The sequence below is a fragment of the Chlorocebus sabaeus genome, chromosome 9, assembly GCF_047675955.1.
Source record: "Chlorocebus sabaeus isolate Y175 chromosome 9, mChlSab1.0.hap1, whole genome shotgun sequence".
Lineage (NCBI taxonomy): Eukaryota > Metazoa > Chordata > Mammalia > Primates > Cercopithecidae > Chlorocebus > Chlorocebus sabaeus.
Genome location: NC_132912.1, coordinates 61,260,035 through 61,282,194, shown reverse-complemented (window position 1 = coordinate 61,282,194; position 22,160 = coordinate 61,260,035). Strand labels below are relative to the sequence as shown.

Below are 22,160 nucleotides of genomic sequence, written 5' to 3'. Positions count from 1 at the left end.
TCCCCATGTGCTAATTGGAGCTTAAATTTAATGAAGTGAATTTAAATGAGCCGGGCACGGTGGCTCATGCCTGAAATCCCAGAACTTTGGGAGACTGAGATGGGAGGATTGCCTGAGCCCAACAGTTCAAGACCAGCCTGGGCAACATGTCAAGGACTCATCTCTACTAAGAATCAAAAAAAAAATTAGCCAGGGGTGGCAATGCACACCTGTAGTCCCAGCTACTCAGGAAGCTGAGACAGTAGGATAGCTTGAGCCCAGGAGGTCGAGGCTGCAGTGAACCATGTTTGCAGCACTGCACTCCAGCCTGGGTGGATAGAGCCAAATCCTGTCTTTAAAAATAAAAAAAGAGAGAGAGAAAAGAAAAGAAATAGGTAAATGGAATTTAAACTCAACTTCTCAGTTGCACTGGCCACACATCAGATGTGCAGTAACCCACGTGGCCCTACCTCCTGTTTTGGGCAGCACAAATCAACATTTCTAATACTGCAGAAATTCTGTTGGCCAGCGCTGTACTCTGTTATCCTATTTCATAGCTGTGAAGTTGAGAATGGTTGGTGATTGTCATGCGTAGGGTCTCAGCTGGATGAGGCAAAGTGGGACGTAAAACTGTGCCTATCAGTGCAACATAGCTTTCAGCACCAACATTCTAGGCTCTCCTTTACCGCTCAGCCCAGACAGCTCCCCTTTCATGACCCTTCCATGAGTCTAAAGCCCATGGACTGTTTTCTCTGCACCCTGGAGTGGAGCCCAAGGCCTGCCCCAGGGTGGACACTTTGGGGTGAGTATCTGGAGTGGGTGATAGAAGGAATGACTGACTGAACATGGTCTGCTGAAACTTTGGGGTGAACTCACTCCCCTCCTGATAGAGCTGATGTGGGGAGGGCAGAGCCAGCTGCTGAGGAGTGATGGATGGCCCCTCTCCCAAGATAAATGTAGCAGTCAAGGTAATCGGATTGTGTGTGACGGTCTAATTTGTAGGCGAGGGGAGGAAGCGCCCAGCCATGCCTCGCCCCAGCCACCCATATTAGTTTAATCAAATGCCCAGTATCTAAATGACTGGGCCCAAGTGATGGATGATGTGGGCTTTGTTAAATGCTGTTGCCCTGTCGAGCCAAACTTCCCAAGGCCCTGCCCAGCTCCTGGACTCTTTAATTTGTTTTTTCTTGCTTGGTTATCTCTGCGTGGGGCAGGGCAGGGAGGCTGGAGCTCTTCTGTCTGTCTTAAAGCCTCTGGTTTTTCATGGAGGAGACGAGAGAGGAGGCCAGACCTGGGGGAGGAGTGGGAGGGAGTCACCTTCTGCCTCTTCTGAGAAGCCTTCCTGTGTCACTGCACAGTCTTGAGGAGCCTGACTTCCCAGAACCCTTTAACAGGGCTTCATCGTGCACCGTGTTGCTTCTTGTGTTCCATGCAGACTCACCCTCACCTTGTGCTTCTCACTCCATTAATAGAGTATTTGGGGATGCAGGACGTTCTTCCATAGGAAAATTTACCAAGTTTCCCTAATGCTTAGTGCTTGTTTCTGTTTCTTGAGAATTTTCCCCAACCCCCAGATCATGAAGATATTCTCTATTACCTTTTTTTTTTTTTTTTTTTTTGAGATGCTATCTCGCTCAGTTGCCCAGGCTGGAGTGCAGTGGTGCAATCTCTGCTCACTGCAATCTCAACTGCTGCCTCCCAGGTTCAAGTGATTCTCCTGCCTCAGCCTCCCCAGTAGCTGGGATTATGGCTTGCACCACGCCCGGCTAATTTTGTATTTTTAGTAGAGACAGGGTTTCACCATATTGGCCAAGCTGGTCTCAAAGTCCTGACCTCAAGTGATCTGCCTGACTTGGCCTCCAAAAGTGCTGGGATTACAGGTGTAAGCCACTGTGCCCAGCCTTTCCTCTGTCACCTTCTAGACAGTATGTTGTTTTGCTCCCCGTCTCTCCACTCCCCTCGACTTTTTGTTGGTCTGTGGTGTGAGGTAAGGGTCACATTTCCGGTCTGGTCATTCTGAGCTCTGAGCATCTGCTGTGTGCCCCAGACTAGGCTGGGCCCCAGGAAGAGATGAGATGAAAGAGGCACAGGCATGACAGTGAGTTTGAGTTTGAAACAGCGTGCATACTCTGCCAGGCTTTGTGTACCTGCAGTGCCCTGCCTTCCATCAATGTTGTCACCCATGTGCCAGGCATTGTTCTAGGCACTGGGATGTGCTGGCGAATGCAGCACACGGGAACCCTAGCCCTGGTAGAGCTTTTGTTCCAGCGTGGAGAGAGGGGAATCAGGACTTTAAAAGCAGGTGGTGATAGGTGCTCTGAAGAACAATGAGGCAGGGAGGAAAATAGAGGGAGTCGGTGGTGGGGAGGTATTACAGTTCATAAACGGGGAGGTCAGGGAAACCCTGGCTGAATGAGGATGAAGGGGTGAGAGAGTGAATCACGTGGCTGTCCAGGATGAGAACCTTCCGGGCAGAGGTGGCAAAGTCTCTGGTAGGTGCCAAGGATAGAATAATCCTGGAAGGAAAAACCCAAAGCCATCAGCAGTGGTTCCACTTTGGAAGGAACGGCAACAGGGAGGCGTTAAGGAGACTGCGTTTTTCAATGCACGTCTTTTATTTGACTTCTGTATATTTCTAATCACGTGTCCATATTACTTCTTCAAAATAGCATTTCAAAGTTAAGTGGAACATTGAGGTGGAATCATCGGATGTTATGGGAAAACTGGGTTTGGAGGCTGGGGAAACGTTAGCTTTATAAGGAGAATGAATTTGTGTAGTACTTATGTAAATGAAAAATAATTGTATGTATTAAAACTAAATAGAGCCCACTCTGCTGTTTTTGCTGGTTGTCCTTGGGCAGGTTTCTTAACCCCTCTGAACACTAGTTTGCTCCTATCAAATCAGGGTAGTTGTCTCCACAGGATTGTCAGGAAAATGAACAGAGAAAGGGGACGTGTCTTGTTTCTGCCTGGCCTGCAGTTGACCTTCCTGAGGACATGTCCCTGCATGACCTGGCTTTCTTCAGGGCAGAGAGAGACTGTATCCCTGTCTCCAGATTCTTCAGGGGTCAAGACCCCAGGAAGGCCCAGACTCTGCACGCCGGCTCCCCCAGGGGTAGTTGGGTGTGCCCTAGACCCCCAGGCTGAGCGTCATGCAAGACCCTGCGGCCCCACCGGGTGGTCGGATTTCTCACCTGGCCGGCCCCTCAGAGGCCCCTCTAGCTCGTGCCCAACTGGTGCCCACTCAGCTCAGGCCAGCTGGTCACCCAGCTCCAGTGCCCCTCCCTACCCGGTGTTTCCTTCCCTCTCCCCGCGTATTGCGTTAATTTTTCATGGCCTCCATCAGAGGCAGAAGGCAGAGAGCTGTTTTCTGCAGGGAGAGAGCAGGCGCTGGAGGGGGAGGAGGGAGAGAGCTGTGTGCTGATTAAACACTGCAGAAGCCTAAACAAATGATGGCTCCCTCCCCCAGCTGCTCTGGAAGAGAAACAGGGAGCCCGTGAACTGCAGATGGCCCAGGCTGCTGTCTGTCCCTCGCCTACCTGGGGCTGCTTCCTAGAGCCGGGAGTGAGGCGGAGCCTGCAGGACCTAATTCAGTTCTTACAGCCACTCTGTGAAGCAGGCTTCAAGGCAGAGGGCTGAGGGACACCAGCAAGTGGTGTTGCTGCGAGCTGCTGGGCAGGGGACAACAGTGTCCTTTCAGAGTAGAGGCTTTAATTAGACCACACATGGAAAGTGCTCAGAACAGTGCCTGGTCTGAATCAAGTTCTCCATCCATAGCCACTGTCAAGGTTACCTTGTTACACCTTTAGAGCACCGAGGTGAGATAGGTTTGCATGCAGGCAAAGAAACCGAGGTGCACACACCTGCCAGGATCACACAGTTCATAACCAATAGACAAAGCCAGGGCTCCATGTGCCTGGCTTTCTTCTAAGAGTCCTTTCTCCTGTCTCATAGGCCAGGGAGAAAGAGTTCAGGATCAAATCTCCAGAGCTTTGAATGCAAAGGTCAGAGGAGGTCCACAGCAGTATCAGCGAACGTTTGCCAAGCACATGCTTCTGCTGGCCCTAAGAACTTGCTTATGTCCTGAACCCAGAAGGGGAGAGAGAAGAATGGTTCCCCCCATCTTGTTCATGGAGTAACCAAGCACCTGCATCTTGCAGGCACTGAGCTCATCCCCTGGTCTCGAGCAGTGGTTCTCAAAGTGGGGTCCCCAGGTCAGCAGCATCAGCAGCACCTGAGAACTGACTAGAAATGAATTTTTGGCTCCACTCCAGACCCACTGAATCAGAAACCCCACTGGGGGTGGAGCCCAGCATGCTTGTGTTTTAACAAGCCTTCCAGATTATTCGAATGCACGGGCAAGATTGAGAACCCCTGGCCTGGAGATCCAGGCTGCAGTGAATCCTGCTCTGGGACTGCACCATCCAGACATCACCCCAGGTGTGTTACACTGAGTAACAGGTGCAGCCAGGAAGCACCAGATGTAAATGGCATTCTTATAAACCATTCTGATTTTCATTGCAACGAGGCAACTGGATATTTAAAGAAACCTCACAGTGAACCATTTCATCAGGTAAAGGATCTTCTACAAAAAGAGAAATTCTCTCATTTCCTCCCTCCCCTCAGTGTTCTATAAATTCAGTCCCTATCTCAGGTTGTCTTGAACAGCGTGTGCTTGTGCACGACTAAGACCGGTAGCTAGCATGCTAAAAGAGTGACACGTGTTCTCCAGAATGCACAGGGACCCCTGCAGCTGGGAAGGAGGGCCCAGAGCAATGAATGGAGACCAGTCTGGTGTTTGGGCAGCCAGTGGGCATCCACTGGGCAATCTGCTGGGGACTTGGAGAGGTTTTATAACAGCCAGGCATGTGTGATTTCCAGGGCTGTCAAGCCTTCATACTCTGGGTTTCTTGGAAAAGGAACGGAACGACCGATTAGGAAGTCAACACATAGAAACATGAAATGTGCCAGCCGTCAGCTGCTTCTGCTGGATGAATGGATAAGAGGGAAAACCCTACAACAGGTTTTGGGTTGAGAACCCATCTGAAGGTTGTTATCTCCCTTAGCACAGGGTCAGAGGGGAGCGCCTAAGTACCACTGCATGCGCCGGCGCAGTGGCACAGTGACGGAGACGGTGCCGTGCGCGCCTGAACTTACAACACCTGTTTCCAGAGTGGTCACAACTGGCGTGGAGCCTGGCCTCATGGCTCCGGTCTTTGCTGGGTTTAGACCTCAGGTGCATTAGCTCAGAGTTAGAGGAAAAAATCGCCTTCTGAATTTCTTGCATCAGGAACCTGAGAGTCTTGGCAATTAACCAAGTAAGTCAGGCACTGTACGCAGGGAAGGATGGGGTGGAGTCGGGGCTGCAAATGGTTGGAGGCTATATGGTAGAGTCTGGTCAGCAGAATCACCCAGCAAAGTGCAGCCCACCCCAGTTCCTCTCCTGCCCCTTGTTACCATGGCACACGTCTCCTGAGTCACTCCTCAGGTCTGAGAAGCTTTGTGGGTTTTTTCTTTGTAAGAAACAGTGATGCCCTAGGCTCACCACCTCCCCAAGGCTTAGTGTCAGCACCAGGCCCCCAGGACAGAGCCTGTACTCTGGTTTCATGAGCCCAGGCTGGGTGGAATGAAGCCACTTGAGGGGTCCTGGAGGTTGTCACTGGCAGGAAAAACCAAGGACTTGGAATTGATCACTAAGGGTTGAGGTCAAATCAAATCGAAGGAGTACATGACAAGGCCTCTCGGTGCTCAAACTCATGGTCTCTTGTCGCCCGTGAAGTCCAGATAGCCATAATGTGTAGACCCCAGGGTCTTTCTGACCCTAGGAAGGGCCCAGCCTCACTCCAACCACTTCTTCTTACGCCGGGTGGGAGAGGACACAGCTAAACTGCCTGCACCCAGCTGGGAAGGGTAAAGAGGGGACCTCCTCAGAAAAGTAAATTATGCAGGGAAGAAATTGATTCCCATAACCCCTCGTTACCCTTCCAGCTCCCTGAGAGCCAGCAAGGAGCAGTGGTGTTTAGCCCTGAGGAAAAATTACATGTGGAATGGAAAACACTCACCGGGGTGGCTCCTGCTGGAATGAGAGCTAGAGTGCAGGCTCCATGGTTCCCAGGCATGCGGGTGTGGCTCAGTTCTCACCTTGCAGATGCAGTGGGCGTGTTGACCCAGGCCAGCCTGGGGACTGCCTCCTCACCTCCCTGCGTGGGCTGACCTTGTCACCTCACCTCTGAGCTTACCTCTGTCCTGCCCAGCGGTCCTTGGGGCAAAATGGAGGTCGAGAGGCACTTGGCACTCACGCCTCACCATGGACACTGGTGCATTCTCGGGTACCTCTTGGCCTCAATCTGTTGCTGGGGGAGGGAGGACTGAGGCCCATTGCTGAGGCCCCGAATGTGGGGAATGTAACCACCCACCCCCTCCTCAGGGCACCTCTCCCCTCTCCAGCATGCTTGCTTTGCTATTAGTGCTACCTGATTATCCTACTGAGGTGGTCTAGATCTCCTCCGCCATTGCCCTGCTGCCAGCAAATTTTTATCCCTAGCGTAAGATGACAGAGACCAGCCTTGGCCCTGGCCTGCCACACACTCGGGTGTGCACTGAGGCAGAGTATCTAGTTTCTCCAAGATAGGGGCTGTGACCTGTGACTACCCTACCTCCGGGGGCTTGTGAGGGCCTGAGGAATGAGGAAGTGTGAGCCAGCCCCTCACAAGGGCACAGTACGTCGTGACAGCTCCTGTGAGCTGTTCTCAGCTAAAAGTGCACGGTAGGACTAAGGGGGCACTTTGCAGAAGCATTTATTGGGGCACCCCCAAAAAGAAAGGGGCATTCCGTTTCTGTGGACAACACCCTCTTGAGCTTGTTTTGGGGTGTCTTTGATGGCCCCCGAGTTGCAGATGATAGTGTGAGGTGGCAGGGAATTTTCTGGGCTGGGGTTTTAGTCTGGTGTCTTATCCTGGGTCTGTGCATCCTGCCCAGCCTCCACTGGGTGAGGCATGGCCAAACCGGTTTGGGAAACAGCGCTGACAAAACTAGCCCTGACGGCTCCGAGGTTCCCTGGAGTTCAGTTCCCAGGGTGAGTTCACATGCCTCGAGGCTCCCAGTTCCCAGCTCCTGCCAACCCGGGCAGCCCTTGGGGAGAGGGGGCGGGCGTGTGTGAGGAGTGTTCCTAGAGGGAGGGACAGGCTGTAGGCCCTCTCTCAAGCCAGACTGGACCATAGGACCTGAGAATACAGGACCTGCCCAGCACAGGGAAGCAGGTAGGGCAGGGTGGGCAGGGTGGGCAGGGTGGGCCGGGCGGGGAGCTGGTGTGCACATCCCAGGCCAGCTGCACCACCCAACTAGCCGGTCCTCCCTATGCACAGGGCTTCAGCGTGTGTGGGGACTGGGGGTGGGGGCGGCGGAGTTGGATAGCGTCACTCGCAGCCCAAGTACCAGCAGACAACAACTCCTTTTTTTTTTTTTTTTTTTTTTTGCCTTTCTTACCCACAAGTGATGGTGATGGAGGTGCAGGGAACAGAACGTGGGAATGATCTAGAAAATCCAGGAGGAGCTGAAACTCAGTTCAGCTTGCTACTGATAGTGCTGAGGCAGCAATACCATCAGTCTTCAGGAGAGTGAGATTTTCCCCCAAGGAAAACCTCTCTGATTTAGGTTCCAGGGGTCAGCTGTCAGGGCCACTAGAGTCCAACTCACAATGCCCCGGAAGTGATGTTTTCTATAACCAAGGAGAAGGCCTACCCCCTCCACAGCCCCAGCAACTGAGACCGCAGGATGCTCCCCACCCATCCAGTCTCCTGGGACCCTGTCACCCTCAGAGTCCTGCACGCATCAGCTCTTTGACGTCGGTGAATCTACTCTACTCTCGGCTTTGGCCTTGATCAACAGAGCAGCTCGACGGGGTGAGCTCTCTGGAGCCCCTTCCATCTGTAATCCCTGCTAGTGGCGTGGAGAGGCAGTCCACTCCAAGTGTGCAGACAGGCAGCTCACCCCATAGCACTTGCAGGATTGAGAAGAAGTCATGCTCTGGCAAGGTCGAGACTGGCCTGTGCCCTGAGAAACATGACTCTGCTTGGAGGCCAGGGCTGATTCAGGGGCCGCAGACTTGAGGGAGCAGTGCCCACCCCCTGTCTTTTACATGTGGCCCAGAGAGGGGAGGAAGTTGCCCACAGTCACACAGGAGGTTCAAGAAGCTGGGGTTGGCACCAAATCTTAGGAGTGGGAGGCAGGCAGGAGGCACAGAACTGTCTCCTGGGGATACGCCTGCTCTCAGACGTGATGTCACAGAATTATGGGCATGAAAGGGGGGCCTTCATGTACCAGCAGTGGGCAGGGTTGTGGTCCTGTGGAGTGACCGTTTGAATCACCCCTTCTTGGGCCTGGATTTCCCCTTTGTGAAATACAGGTAGTGTCATCCTTGGCAGGGTCCTCACTGGGTCTTGGGAGGTTTGAATGAAGCGGGAAGAACCACACGGCTGGGAGAACCAAAAGGTGGTCTGTGTGTTCCCACAGCCCCATTAGATCCTCATCATCCACAGCAAGGTGAGCCAGGCCAGAAGGGGTGCCCCATCTTGCAGAAGCACACACATGGCCCCGAGGCTGCACTGATGGTGCAGTGGCCTCACTAGAGCCAACCCTGGTCTCCTGGGGCCCAGCGGTCACTGCCCCCAGCCCGAGGACTGCGAGTCTCTGTGGTCATGTGCTTCCTGTGCTGTTTCCTCCTGGGAGGAGATGACCCAAGAGAGCTGGCAGGGAGGAGGCCCCTTTTCCTATTTCTGGGGCACCCAGCAGTGGCGGGTCTACAGGCAGGAAGTCCAGCCCCGGAGCCCCAGCCTCCAGTCAGGCAGAGTAACAATTCTGTGGCTAGTGCTGTTCTCAGGGCTCGTGAGTCAGACCGCTCGTTCCTGTTTTGAGCAAAGCAGCCAGAGCAGGAATCCCAGGTCCTGCCCGCCTCCCACCTCCTTCTAGACACAGTGGGATGGGGCTGAGGAGGGGCTTGGGCTCTGCCTACCGCCCAGGCCTCCTACTGTGGAGAGGACAGCTGCAAAGTCCCCCCAGGCCCTGCACCCACAGGCTCCAGAGGAGGAAGGGGTCTGCCTAGACCAGCCTCCTGGCACTGCTGGGCCTGAGACCAGAGTCAGAAGCGAGTGGCTGTCGGGGTGGCTCTGTGAGGGCCTGGGGTGTCTGGATGTGGGCACAGTTGGGTGCTAGGGGAGCACCCAGTTCAGTAGGGGAGGGGACACTGTCTGCCCCAGGGAGCACCCAGTGTGAAGGGGTGGTGTGAGGCTGGGTACTCCTGAGCGTCTATATGATCTTCTTGGAGAGGGGTGAAAGAAATTGTATTTTATTTGAGCAATTTTTTACAGTACTTAGGTGGGGAAATGGGGCACCCTCTCCATCCCAGGGGAACATGTATACTACAGCAGTGCTAACAGTTTATTCCCATGTAATGCTTTCTACATGCCTGGCATTGTACCAACATTCTACGTATAGTAAGTTATTTAATAATCCTCATGGTAATTTAGATGGTAGGTGCTACCTGTTATCCCCATTTTGCAGAAGGGAAAACCAAAGCACAGAGAGCTAAAGTAACTTACCCAAGATCACACAGCTGCTACGTGGCTGAGCTGGGATTTGAACCCAGGCAGCCTGGCTCCAGAGCTTGTGTTCTTGGTCACTCTGCCTCCTGGAGGCAGGAGATAGCATATTACTGCTTTTGGTTTCCAGGTGGGGCTCTGGTGTGAGATGGGCCATCTCTCACATGTGTTGACAAAGGGGCCCTTCCTTCACCTCATGGTTCCTCACACCAGGCCAGTGAGCAGGAGAGGTTCCTCTTAGTGTCTGTCCATTTTAGAGATGTGATGAGGAGTCCAGGCCTGTGTTGACTCAAACCCCTGTGTCTGCTGCACTCTCCCGCCCCTCCCAAGCCCTCACCAGCCCCTCTTTTGTGTGCATGGCTGTAGAACCTGGGGTCCCAGGGATATTCAGGAGATCCCACTGCCTTGAACTCCCAGGTTTCCCTGGTCCCAGGACCCTGTGTTTGGGAGCTGGAAGAGGAGGATCAGAGGGTACGGGGGCATGGCCTGGGCCCAGGAGCAGGAGGAGCAGCACCATCTCCAGGGACCCCTGGGTGAGATGCTGGGAACATCTCACTAACATGAACAGCAGTGCCAGCCCCTGAGCAGAGGATGATCCGGGCTGTGGCTGGCCCCCAGGCTGTGTGAACTATTGCTGCTGTAAACTGCTTACCTCCTGTCCCCGTGACTGGGGTGACTGTGCATGTCATAAAACAGGTGTCTTGTGACTCAGTTGTAGGTTTTATTTGAGGACAGCACCAGTCTCTGGACACATTCCTGATAAGATTCCTTTCAGAACTCTGTTTCTGACGCTGGTTTCCTGCCCCCAGGAATGGGGAGCTGCTGGTGGGTTTAAAGGCCGCTGAGAGCCTGGTCACAGATACTGCTCCCATTGTCCGGGTCTCGGTGTCTGTCCTTTCCTCCCAGTCGTCTCAGCATATTGGGTTATTTCTAGCTGTGATTCATGTCAGTGTGTTAGTCATCTGTTGGCTGCATAGCATGTGCTAAACGCCGTGCTGGGTGCCAGGGCTGTAGAAGTGAAGCCCCCGAATCCGATCGTGGCCCCAGGGGCTCAGAGTGCTGTCGCTACACAGCACCACAGCATTCCCCTGGGTAGCCCGGCGCAAGATTCGTGTCTGCATCTGTCAAGCAACTACCATCTACCAGGCCCTGTGCAGCCTCTGGGGTGGGGACACAGATTGGAAAGAGGTGATCAGAATGCATGGGTGGATGAAGTCCTCTGACCGCCTTGCAGAGGGCGGGTTGGCAGGAGGCAGGTTTGGAGATGGAGATGAATGACAGGATGCTGTTGTCGTAATTCAGGGAGAACCGGCAGGGCTGCAGAAGGTGATTAGATTGGAGCAGGCAAGGAGCAACGGGAACACACTGCAAAGATCATCAGGATGTGGTGACCAGCGGGTGGGACAGGGAGGGGCCTGTCTTCCTGAGGCAGCTTGAGGTGCTCCCTGGGATTCTCGTGGATGTGGGAGCAGGAACCTGCGACATGTCAGAGGGGAAAGAGTGGGGGCCTGGCTCTCCTGCCCCTGACTCAACGGGCAAGCCCCTGTAGCTCCCATGCCCACAGCCTCCCCTGCTGGGGAGTGGCACCACTCTCACTGCTGCTGCCACTTCAGAGGGTCTTGTGTGACCTTTTGTAAGCTCATGGGATGGAAGCATCTGAAAATGTATCATTCATATTTTTATGGAATCATGAACCCCACTTGCCACCTGCCAGGGCATGTTTTGAGGATGAGAGGGCCCTGCTTCAAGATGCTGCTGCCTCTGCTTCACAGGGCTCTTCCCCGGCCCCTCTGAGTGCTGCCCCATCCCTGGAGGTCTCCTGGGTCTCAGAAGCACCCCTCCCAGCTCCCCTCCCCACCCACACACATACTTCCTCTGTTCTCCAGCAGCCTTTTAGCTGCTAAGATGCTCTTTGATACTTAGGCCTTTGTTTCATTTTGCGTGTGGCTTCCCCAGGCTGCAGTGTGCTCGATGACATCCCGCCCGCCCAGCTGTACATCCAGGCTTCTGTTCCCTCCTCCAGACAGTCTCTCATCCCTCCCAGCCTCCCCCTGCGCCCCACTGCTGCTCTCATCCATTCCTGACTGCCAGATCTTACCGGGAGCAAGCATCCCAGGCCTCTCACTGTCCGCACCTCCCCTTGCCTGGCTCCACCAGGAGCGCCTCTTTCCCTGTGGCTACCATGGCTGCCTCTGCTTTCTTGTTCCTTTTCAAGCCAAGTGCAGACTGGCAAGGAGGAAGCCTTTCCCAGGTGCCCAGGTGAGCGTACCTGCTCCCCGTGACACCTGACCTGATCGATGCTAACAAAGGCTGGTCACTCGGCCTGTCTGGACAATACAGCTCCACCCTCCTCACCTGGCACTCAGGCGATTCCTGAACTAGGACTGCACTCCTCTGCCTCTCGCCTCCTCATTTGGTCAGCCAGTCCTGGCCTCTGTGCTGCCTTGAGCTGCAGGTACAGGGGCAAATACAGGGCCTGTCACTGCCCCTGGGGAGGGCATGCCCGAGCGAGCCAGGAAAAGCTGCCCTGGCATCCCCACTCAGGCCTGCCTCACCCGACATCTGCTTTCATTTTTTCCCCCTCAAGGACAGACAATATGGGGACTGCTGGCTACAGGGGAGTTGCTGGAAAGGTCTTGGGGAAGCAAATGTTGGGAAGTTGGCTCTTCCTCAGTGCCCTCCTGCCTGGTCCCCTCCTGATCCTCAGAGCTAGTGCTTGTTCACTCCCATTTCTCTTTCAGATGAGTGACCACAGGGTCACCTGCTAGTGTTGGTGCTGTCTTCACCATAGCATCCTTGGGTGCAGCTGGTGCAGGGCCCTTAGACATATCGACTGGGTCCCATTTATAGAATATACCACTCCTGGTCACACACACCATTATTTTATATGCCACTAAGAAGGAAGACTGTGCCACCGATCACAACATGGCACAGCGCCACTAGAGGACATGTGCTGCTTGTCAGTGATCTTGGTTAAGTCACACCTGGTGTGGAGTGGACCTCCTGGAGATGCTACAAAGACTAGTGCAGGCAACAGGAACATGAGGTCAACTGTCCCTTCTGCTGAGGTCAACTCTCCCTTCTGCTGGCCCCTCAGGGCTGCTGCTTCCCTGCGGATGTGGCAGTGACTGTCTGGATCTTAGCTACTAAAAGGCAGGGTCCTAGAGGGGGTCAAGGGGGATGCTGGACCTGGGTCTTGGCTGTTCTGGATCCTGGGGAACTGTCCTCGCTACCCCCACAAAAGATGGCCACTATTGAGTGGCTGCTGTGGGAGTCCCATGGGGTGTCCTAGAGAAAGAAAAAGTAATGCCTTCCCTCCAGGGCCACCGGCGCCTTGCCACCAGCTGAAGCAGAGGCACAGCTGCCTCCGAATGGGGAATTGATTTTTGCTTCCTGTGTCTCAGAGCAGGACACTCGATGTCCTCATTCTACCCCCAGGCAGCTTGGAAGGAGGCAGGGGGAAGAGGCCCTGTGCAACATGTGTGCCAAATGAGCACACAGGCCTGCTCATCTGCTCAGGGCCTCCACCATCTCCATGAACTTCTGGAGCTTCGTGCCTGCCCAGGGACTTTGTCTCACCCTCTGCTCTGTGATCAGAAGCAGAGATACAAGGTCCCAGGACCATCCTGTTGGTCTGTTTTCTACCGACCAAGGCAGTAATGCCATTCGTGGCATAATGAGCACATGTAGAGATTTGTGTGCCTGGCTCGCCTGTGCTTCATGGAGGTAACGCAGTCCCATCCGTATGGCTACCCTAGGAGATGAGGAAACTAAGGTGCAGGAAGGTTAAGTCCTTGCTCAAGGTGTTACACCGTAACAGACAACTGGGATCAGGTCTTGTGGGTTAGTTTCAGGCTGTGCCTCAGCAGCCCTCTCAGCGTTACGGGATGCAGAGGTGCATATGGGGTTCCAGGGATTGGTGAGGGTCCTTGGCCCTCTGCCCATCCTGCACACTTGCTGGCTTCTACTTGGATACCACTGGAGTTGGTTGGCAACACTAATTTACACCCCATATCCAGTGAAGCAGTCAGCTCCTGTTAAACCCATTTTATAGATGGGAAACTGGAGGAAGCACCATTAGAGATGAGCCTTAAAGAAGTGCAAGTTCTGTAAGGAAAGAGGTGTGAAATTGTGGGGTGTCCTGAGGGGCTGGCACATAGAGAGGTGAGCCTGGAGCCTGCTGGGCATAGGAGACTTATGAATAAGAGTCCATCTCCTGTCTGGAAGACTCTTGCCTGCTACAAGCAGAGCACACACGGCACTGAGAGGCTCTTCGTGCTAACTACATGTCAGATGCTTTTAAACACTTTGTAGGTATTAGTGTCATTCAATTGCACAATAAGGCTGGGCTCAGTGGCTCATGACTGTAATCCCAGTACTTTGGGAGGCCGAGGTGGGTGGATCACTTGAGGCCAGGAGTTCAAAACCAGCCTGGCCAACATGGCAAAACTCCATCTCTACCAAAAATGTATACACACCCAAAATTAGCCAGGCGTGATTGGTGCACAACTGTAGTCCCAGCTACTCAGGATGCTGAGGCATAAGAATCTCTTGAATCCGGGAGGCAGATGTTGCAGTGAGCCAAGATTGCACCACTGTACTCTAGCCTGGGTGACAGAACAAGACTGTCTCAAAACAAAACAAAACAAACAAAAAAAGCACAATAACCCTAAAGAGTAAGCATTAACATTTGGTAGATAAACTGAAGCCCAGAGAGGTTGTGTCATTTGCCGAAGGTCACATAGCTATGAAGGGAATGAGTTTTTGAATCCAGACTTTCAGAGTCCCTTGCCCTGAACCACAGGGCGGTAGCTGCCTGCTGAGGTCAGGAGCGATTGGTGCCAAGACTTACAGCCTGCAGAGCTTTGCACGTCATCTTAAGTGGTTCGGACTCAGCAGTGGAGGCCATGTGCGGTTTCAGCAGGGGTGCTAACCTTGCCTGTTCACCGCAGTACCGCCAGCACACAGTAGGTGCTCAGCAGCTAGTGTTGAATGAACGTTGGGTGAGTGATAGAACACTTTGGTACTGAAGGTGAGAATGGATCGAGGTGAGGGAGTCTGGTCACAAGGATGCAGTTTGGAGAGGTGAGGGAAGCCCAGTGGGTTCACTTTAGACAGCTTGGGTGGTGCATGCTTATACGTTTTATGCTGAGACGTTTGAGGAGTGCTTGGAGTTCTGGATTAAGGCTCAGCATTGGCAGCTGGGGGGATTCCCTGCTGCTATCCCAACCCCAGCTGTGGTCACCATGAGATGAGCTGGAAGGCCCCAAGGTCTTCGGCACTGGCCCCTGCACAGGCTGGAGAGGACGACAGGGGATGGGGCTTGGTGAGGAGCCTGAGAGCCCAGTTTCTGGGGTGCCTGCACCCAGCTCAGCACCTGCTTGTTAAAACTCTGCTGCCTTGGGTGATGGGGGAGAGGAGATTTGTTTAGGGGTCAGAAGCAGTACATTTGCAGCCGGTTGTGCCTCTATTTCTCCTTCCCTAAGAAAGGCTGTTACCCATCAGAGATCTTGCTGGAGGAGAGGGGGCAATAGGCACTGCCATAGCCATGCTGTCAGCATGACTGACAGTGGGTGGTCCCATGGGCCTCTGTGGCCAGCTCCGCAGGCCCCCTCCTGACCCCAACCCCCTTTCTATGGCTGAACCTCTGCTCCCAACAGCCCCTCCTGCTTCTTGGTTTCTTTTTTCTTTCTTTCTTTCTTTTTTGGTGGGGAATGGAGTCTTGCTCTGTTGCCCAGGCTGGAGGGCAGTGACACGATCTCAGATCACTGCAGCCTCCACCTCCTGAGTTCAAGCAATTCTTGTGCTCAGCCTCCCGAGTAGCTGAGATTAGAGGCGCTGGCTACCATGCCTGGCTAATTTTTGTATTTTTAGTAGAGACAGTGTTTCATTATATTGGCCAGGTTAGTCTCGAACTCCTGACCTCGAGTGATCTGCCCGCCTCAGCCTCCCAAAGTGCTGTGATTACAGGTGTGAGCCATCATGCCCAGCCCCTGCTTCTTGGTTTCTGACAGGCAGAAGTCCTCTCCATGTTGACACCCCAGATTGGAAGCGGCCCAGAAAGTTTGCACGGTGGAGCTAAAATTCCTCTCCACGCCCCTTGGCAGGCTTTGGAGTATCTCACTGCCAATTGCTTAGCCCCTTGGAGGGTGGCCGTGGGTCTAATGGCATTCATTGACAGCTGTGCACGTGATGTGTACATGGGCCTCCCGCCGTGGGAGCACCAGGCAGGAGGCCAGTCGTCACCCATCTGTGGGAGAGAGGTAGTCACATATACTGGCCAAGGCTGTCCTGGGCCCAAGCAAGCTGCATTTTATGAAGGGGGAAAGGGACATTGGGTCCTAGCTGCCATTTTAATTTGAAAACTGGGGTCCTCTGTATGAAAAGGGGCTTTTGGGGCCAGCTCTCTTACCACTGGTATGTGGAGCCCACAGGACAAAGGGACAGACTGGCCATGTTGGTTGCTCAGGCAGTAGAAGGTACTCAACCCTGCCTGCAGCAGAGAGGGACTCAGGTCAGGACTGAAACTGCCCTCCCATTGCCCGGTATGCTCTGCGCACACCACACCAGGTCCTCCCGTCTCTCCCACTCACCCTGGGACGGTTTTCGCCATCCTAGCAAGTGCACAGACCAAAGGCATGCAGGTCAAAGAGGCATGCAGGCCAGCCCCGCCTAATTAGAGCAGACAGGCTTCCCAGTCCAGACCTGTGAGTGACGGCCAAAATCCAGGCACACTCAGACACCCGCCCAGCTGGTGTCACTCTGTCTGTCCTTGCGTAATCCCCTGCCTGCCTCTGTCTGTCCCCGTCAGCCCTCCTGGTTCTCTTGATAGTGCCCAGACTCCCTTTTTGGCTGCGAATTTCCAGGCGTTGTCATTAACCCACGTTTGCCTCGGAACAACTTGTGTTGGTTTGCACCATAAGGAGAACACGCACAACATCCACCGCCCTGCGTGGGGCTGCCAGCGTGGCCTCTGTGCTCACCCACCTCAGGGGTGAGGGGTAGTGACTCCCCATCCCCCCACCACCTCTTGGTTGTAGGAAAGTGGCCTTTGTGGCTGGCTGATCCACATATCACGCCTGTTTGCAGCATGCCAGAGTGTACAGCAAGGCCCTGTCACACAGCCAGCCTGCCTTTATTCCCTTTACGGGAACCACTCCACTAGGGGCAGGAGGACAAGGGCTGTCCTTGGCTGAGCAGGGGGTGGCCCATGACATTGGAGGAAAGCCCTGATTTCCCCGTGGTGCCTCCGCCCCCTGCATGGCAGTCCAGCCCCCAGGAGGAGCGAGGGCTAGGAGGGGTGGGGCGGGCAGCAGGCGGCACCATCTGTGGCCGTCCTTTGTGCTGGCAGTGGAGCGATCCCTCCTTCGCTGCGATCCAGCGGGCCTCGTGCTTGGCGTGCAAATGAGTTTCCAGATGCCCAGTGTCCCCGCACAAGAGGCGGTACCTAGGGGCCTGGGAGAAGGATGGAGTGGGCTGGAGGCTCGTTTTTGTCTGTCCTGGCCTCCCTGAATAGGCTGCCTCTCCAGCTGCAGCAGATGTGTGCTGGACACCCACAGAGGGGTGTTTGTTGGTTTCTGGGCAGACACACATGCTGGGGAGAGTGTCTCTTCTCTCATACTGCCCTCCTTTGAGGGTGGTGGCATAGGTGACCCCACAGAGGGGGGCAGGATACATCTTTTAAGACTTAGCTCATTCACCAGGCCCCCTCCTGGAGGGAGAAACAGGGGCCCTCTTGGGGACCACGACCCCTGCTTGCCTTCTTGGTTGGGCATCTTTGTGTACCACACAAGCCGAGCAGATGGAGCAAGCGGCCCTGGTGACTTTTCAGGGCTTTGGGCTGACGGGAACCCTGTCCAGGATCTGGGCGGCTTGGGATGGCAGCCTGCCCAGCCATTCCCAGTCATTGTGCATATGGGCGTCTTCCACCAGTGCCTGCCGAACATGGTGACGTAGAAGAGGCCTGAGGGGTTCCTTGAGTCTGAGGGGCTGGGGGGCTGTGAACACCTAGGATTTTGCCTTCTGAAGGCTTTCACCTCCTCCCCACCTTCTGGTCTGGTCTCAGGCTTTACCACCAGGGCGTGGGGCTAGGGGCAGGAGCACTGTCTCTGTCCCTGCCGACTCTGGCTGTGGTTACTGTGAGTAGCTTTGCCTGACTGGGCCCCCGTCTACTCGTGTGTAGAATGAGGATAATAATAGCTAATGATGTCCTAGATGGTCGAGAAAAAAAAGGATGCAGAAGCACATTGTGCAGCGTCCAGATGGGAGACCCTTGAAATGTGGAGTCGGCTTTGCACCCAGCCGAGTGGCTGAGCAGTTGTGATTCAAAAGATGCCTGGTCACTCTTGCCCATCGACTACTTCCGTAACGCTCAGGTCACTCCCAGCAGGAGTAGGGCATCAGCTGAGGTGTGGCCACCCTTTGTCCAGCAGTTCCACAGACCCAGCAGACCCCCATCTGTCCCTCCCTGCAGCCTGGGAGGAAGGCAGGGCACGAGGCATTACTCCTTTTTACCTCTAAGCAAACTGAAGCCCAGAGTCTGTGGGCTCCTGGAGTCCACACCACAGCAAGATGGTGACTGAGCGCAGCCAGTTCCCCCAGCCCTCAGCTTCGTCTTGTACTTCAGGAGGACAGGCCAGCTGAGACACGCTGGACAGCCCAGGCTGAGACACGCTGGCCTAGGGGGCGCTTTTAGCTCCTGTGGTCCCATGGGGACAGTGAACAGTGAAAGAAAATGGCAGTTTTCCCCAGTCCCCAGTTCATGTGGGGCTCTCTCATCCCGGATGTGGATGGCTGCTCCATTCTCCTGCCTTGGGCACCCCTGGCTGCCTCCTGCTTGGCCCCCCACCACCCCGGCTACCCTCTGCTCTGGACATCCTTTGTCTTCCTAGGCGTTTGTGTCCGGCAGAGCAGGGACCAACCGTGGGTGTGACCAGAAGGGGTGTCCTAGGGGGCCAGTTTCTGGGCAGGAGTTTCAGGGACAGCTCTGCAGACACTCCTAGGTTATCAGCAGGTTCCAAGATTTTGTTCAAACCTTGTGATTTTTGAGCCCACACATGGGGAGAAGCCACACTTTGCCTCTGATCAAATTGTGAGGGGGTGGGCTTCCCTGAGGGATCTGGAGTGGCAGGCAGCTGCTAAGCTTGCGCTGTCTCAAGGTCCATGTCAGGCCCCCTCACTCCTCCAGTTTCCTCTTGGCACCATCTCTGCCATCCTTCCCATCATTCTGACTCTCCCCGTCTTTGCTGCCTCGGACCACTACTTCCCGCACGCGGGCCATTCTGACCTTCTCTTCACGACAGAAGCTTTTGTATTCTCCTTCAAGGGTGTCAGTCCCATTTTACAGTTGAGAACACTGAGGCCTCCCAAGAAGCTAAGTCTTCTGGTGTCACACGAATCTAGGAGCAAAACCAGCATGGATAGCACCCAGTCTGGGGAGGGTGGGGGAGGGGTCTCGGTGTGGCAGGGCGTGATGAACAAGCACCCACTGACCATCCTGTCCTTCCTGCAGCCCTGTTGTCCTCCTGGTGCGAAGAGCTTGGCCGCCTGCTGCTGCTCCGACATCAGAAGAGCCGCCAGAGTGATCCCCCTGGGAAACTCCCCATGCAGCCCCCCCTCAGCTCCATGAGCTCCATGAAACCCACTCTGTCACACAGGTAAGTGGGTGGGTGCCATGGAGGTAGGCGCTGAGCAGACACTCCTCTGGTCTCAGATCTCCTTGGACGTGTCCCTAGGGTGGGGACCTCTGTGCAGCCTTGAAAATGTTGCATTTTCTAAGGTGCAGTTGTTTTTCCACATCTTCATGGGTGAGCCCTGTTTCTCCCTCTCAAACACGTTGAGAGCACTGAGTTTGTCACTTTGGTGGAGGCTGTTTTTCTTCCGGTTCTAGGCTTCCGGCAGAAGGTTAGAAATTCTGAGCTCAGCACCTTCCCTCTTTCTTGACCAGGGTATTGGGCAACTCCAGAGAAACCAGGGGCTGGCAGGGGTCTCAGGAAGGCCACGGGGCTGGTGATTCCAGCCAAGATGGGGACAGAGCCAGCCCAGGCCAGCCACCCTGAAGCCAAGACTGGGCTGGGTCCACCAGAAGCCCAGGGTCACAGGCAGGCATGGGTTTGCTGGAGGCTGACAGCACCAAGGGATTGTCCAGTCTACCTGTGCTGGCCTCAGAAGGAGACGTGACTAGGACTGGCGATTCCCCCAGTTAATTATCTTTCGAGTCCCTTGCTGAGCTGGGTATGCTCTCTGAGCGCTCTGCAGGCTGACCCTGCAACAACAGGGCCTGTCATGCTGTCTCCTCTCCCCTGTGTGTGTCCCCGCTAATGATCAGGAGGGGCATTTGCAGTCAGAGCTCGGCTCTCATTATCCAGCCTGACTGAGGGACCTGCAGCCCAGAGCACACTGCAGGCAGACCTGGGTCGCACCATCGAGGCGCTGCTGGGAGCTTGGGTGTCAGCCACGCTTTATAAATCGAATTAGAGGCTTGTTGACTTTTTGAGCTGGAAAGGACCTTAGCGCTCATCATGTCCAGTGCCCTCCCTGGGCCTGATTGCCCCTGACATGTGGTTGCCTTGGTCATAAGCCCTTTGTACCATAGCAAGCCCGCCACCACCCAAGGGCACTGCCTCCTCAGACCCTGGGTCTGGCTGCTGAGCAGCTCCAAGCTTCTCTTCTGTAGCAGTGTTCCTTAGTGCATTTACACAGGGTAATTTTTCTTTTATTATTATTTTTTTTTTTGTAGACAAGATGTGGTTCTGTCACCCAGGCTATAGTGCAGCCACGCAATCCCGGCTCACTGCAGCCTCCGCCCCCAGGCTCAAGTGATCCTCCCACCTCAGCCTTCCAAGTAGCTGGGACCCCAGCCATTCACCACCACCCATGGCTAATTTTTTGTATGTTTAGTAGAGACAGCATTGCCCAGGCTGGTCTCAAACTCCTAAGCTCAAGCAGTCCGCCTGCCTCAGCCTCCCAAAGTGCTGGGATTATAGGCATGAGCTACCATGCCAGCCTATTATTGTTTTTAAAAGACAGGGTCTCACCCTGTTGGACAGGCTGGAATGCAGTGGCAGTATCATAGCTCACTATAGCCTCGACCTCCTTGGCTCAAGCAATCTTCCCACCTCAGTATCCTGAGTAGCTGGAAGCATAGCCACGCGCCACTACACCTGGCTATTTCTTTTTAGTTTTGTGGAGCTAGGGTCTTGCTATGTTGCCCAGGCTGGTTTCAAACTCCTGGGCTCAAATATTCCTACCACCTTGGCCTCCCAACGTGCTGTGATTACAGGCATGCACCACTGCACCTGTCTGACACAGGGTAATTTTTCAGCATGCAGGACTTTGCAGGGCATTTAGCATCTTGGTCCGTACCTGCTCTGTTCTTTTTTTTTTTTTTTTTTAATGCCCACCCTTGGTTAATCCCACTCCATTCTTCTGATGACTGCCCTCTTCCCCTAAGCATTATCACAACAAAAGAACCCTCCCACATTTGAGGGGAGTCTTACCTTTGGTTAAGGACCGCTGCTCTAGAGAGACAAAACCTGCCTCCACCTCCCTCTGTGTACCCTTTGCTAAAAGTCACAGTTTGTCTTCGTCTGAACCAAGCCCCTGAGTACAGACTGCAGCCGCATTTCACTTAAGCCGCATATCTTGCAGTTGCCCTCGGGAAGCTTTACCTTATTAATTCTAGCCCAGCTGTCCATCCCTCCAGAATTATCCTCCTCTCATCGTCCCACGTGTCACGACCTTCCCAAGCTTCTCTCCTCCAAGTTATTTTAGTAAAGTTGTTGCTGATGGAGGGCCAGAATCCTGCAGCTCCCCACTAGGGACCAGCCTCAGACCTGCTTGACTGTGATTGTTTAGGTCACAGAGTGCCACAAATCTGGATCTCGGCCAACCCTTTACCAGCTGAGTTGAGCTAAGGCATGAGGTTGTTCAGTCCCAGGGTTAAACAGAGATGAGGTATTTCTGTGCTCGAGGAGCGGCCTCAAGCTAGTTGGGGAAATAAGACTCATTGGGGCTACATTGGAATCTGGCAGAGCAGGGCAGGGCTAGGGTTCATTGATAGGCAGACTGGGCTTTGGGGTTCAGATGGAGGAAGATGGACAGGGCTGACTGTCAGGAGGCTGCCCAGAGGATGGGAGTCTTGACCTTGAAGGACTTGGGCTGGGAGGGGTAGGTGCATATTATGAATTCAAGCTGGCTTTCCCAAGAAATGTTATGGGCCAAAGTGCCACTGGCCAGCACCCAGTGCCCTGCTACCTCCACCATCATGGCCTCAGCTCTTTGTAAGTCTAACAGAAGGACCAAGATTGCAAAGCCAGTGGTCTAAGAGCTTGAAGACCAGGCTGGCACTTACTCTTTGGGCCTTAAGTGGTCTGTCGGAGAAAGGAAAGCCATGTGGGCTGGAAGACTCATTGAGTACTGGTGGCTACGCAGTCAGTTCCGTGGAGCGTGGCTTCCTCGTGGGAGCACAGGGAGGTGAGGGGCCTGCTAAACAATATCCTACACTTTGAATGGCAGAACTGGAAGGAAATCTGGGCCCAGAGTGGGAAAGTGACTTGCCCCAGAACACACAGCCAGTAAAGGGCA

General features: G+C 54.3%; 1 protein-coding gene across 10 annotated transcripts in view; it reads left to right on the top strand.

The window, feature by feature from the left end:
• The window catches only part of ZMIZ1 (zinc finger MIZ-type containing 1), a 263,905-nt gene that overhangs the window by 210,570 nt on the left and 31,175 nt on the right, over window positions 1–22,160 (top strand). For all 10 annotated transcript variants that reach the window (XM_073019022.1, XM_007962831.3, XM_007962828.3 and 7 more), the window contains one exon: window positions 19,087–19,231. In XM_073019022.1, coding sequence (XP_072875123.1) covers window positions 19,087–19,231 — 145 coding nt within the window. The remainder of the gene's footprint in view (window positions 1–19,086; window positions 19,232–22,160) is intronic.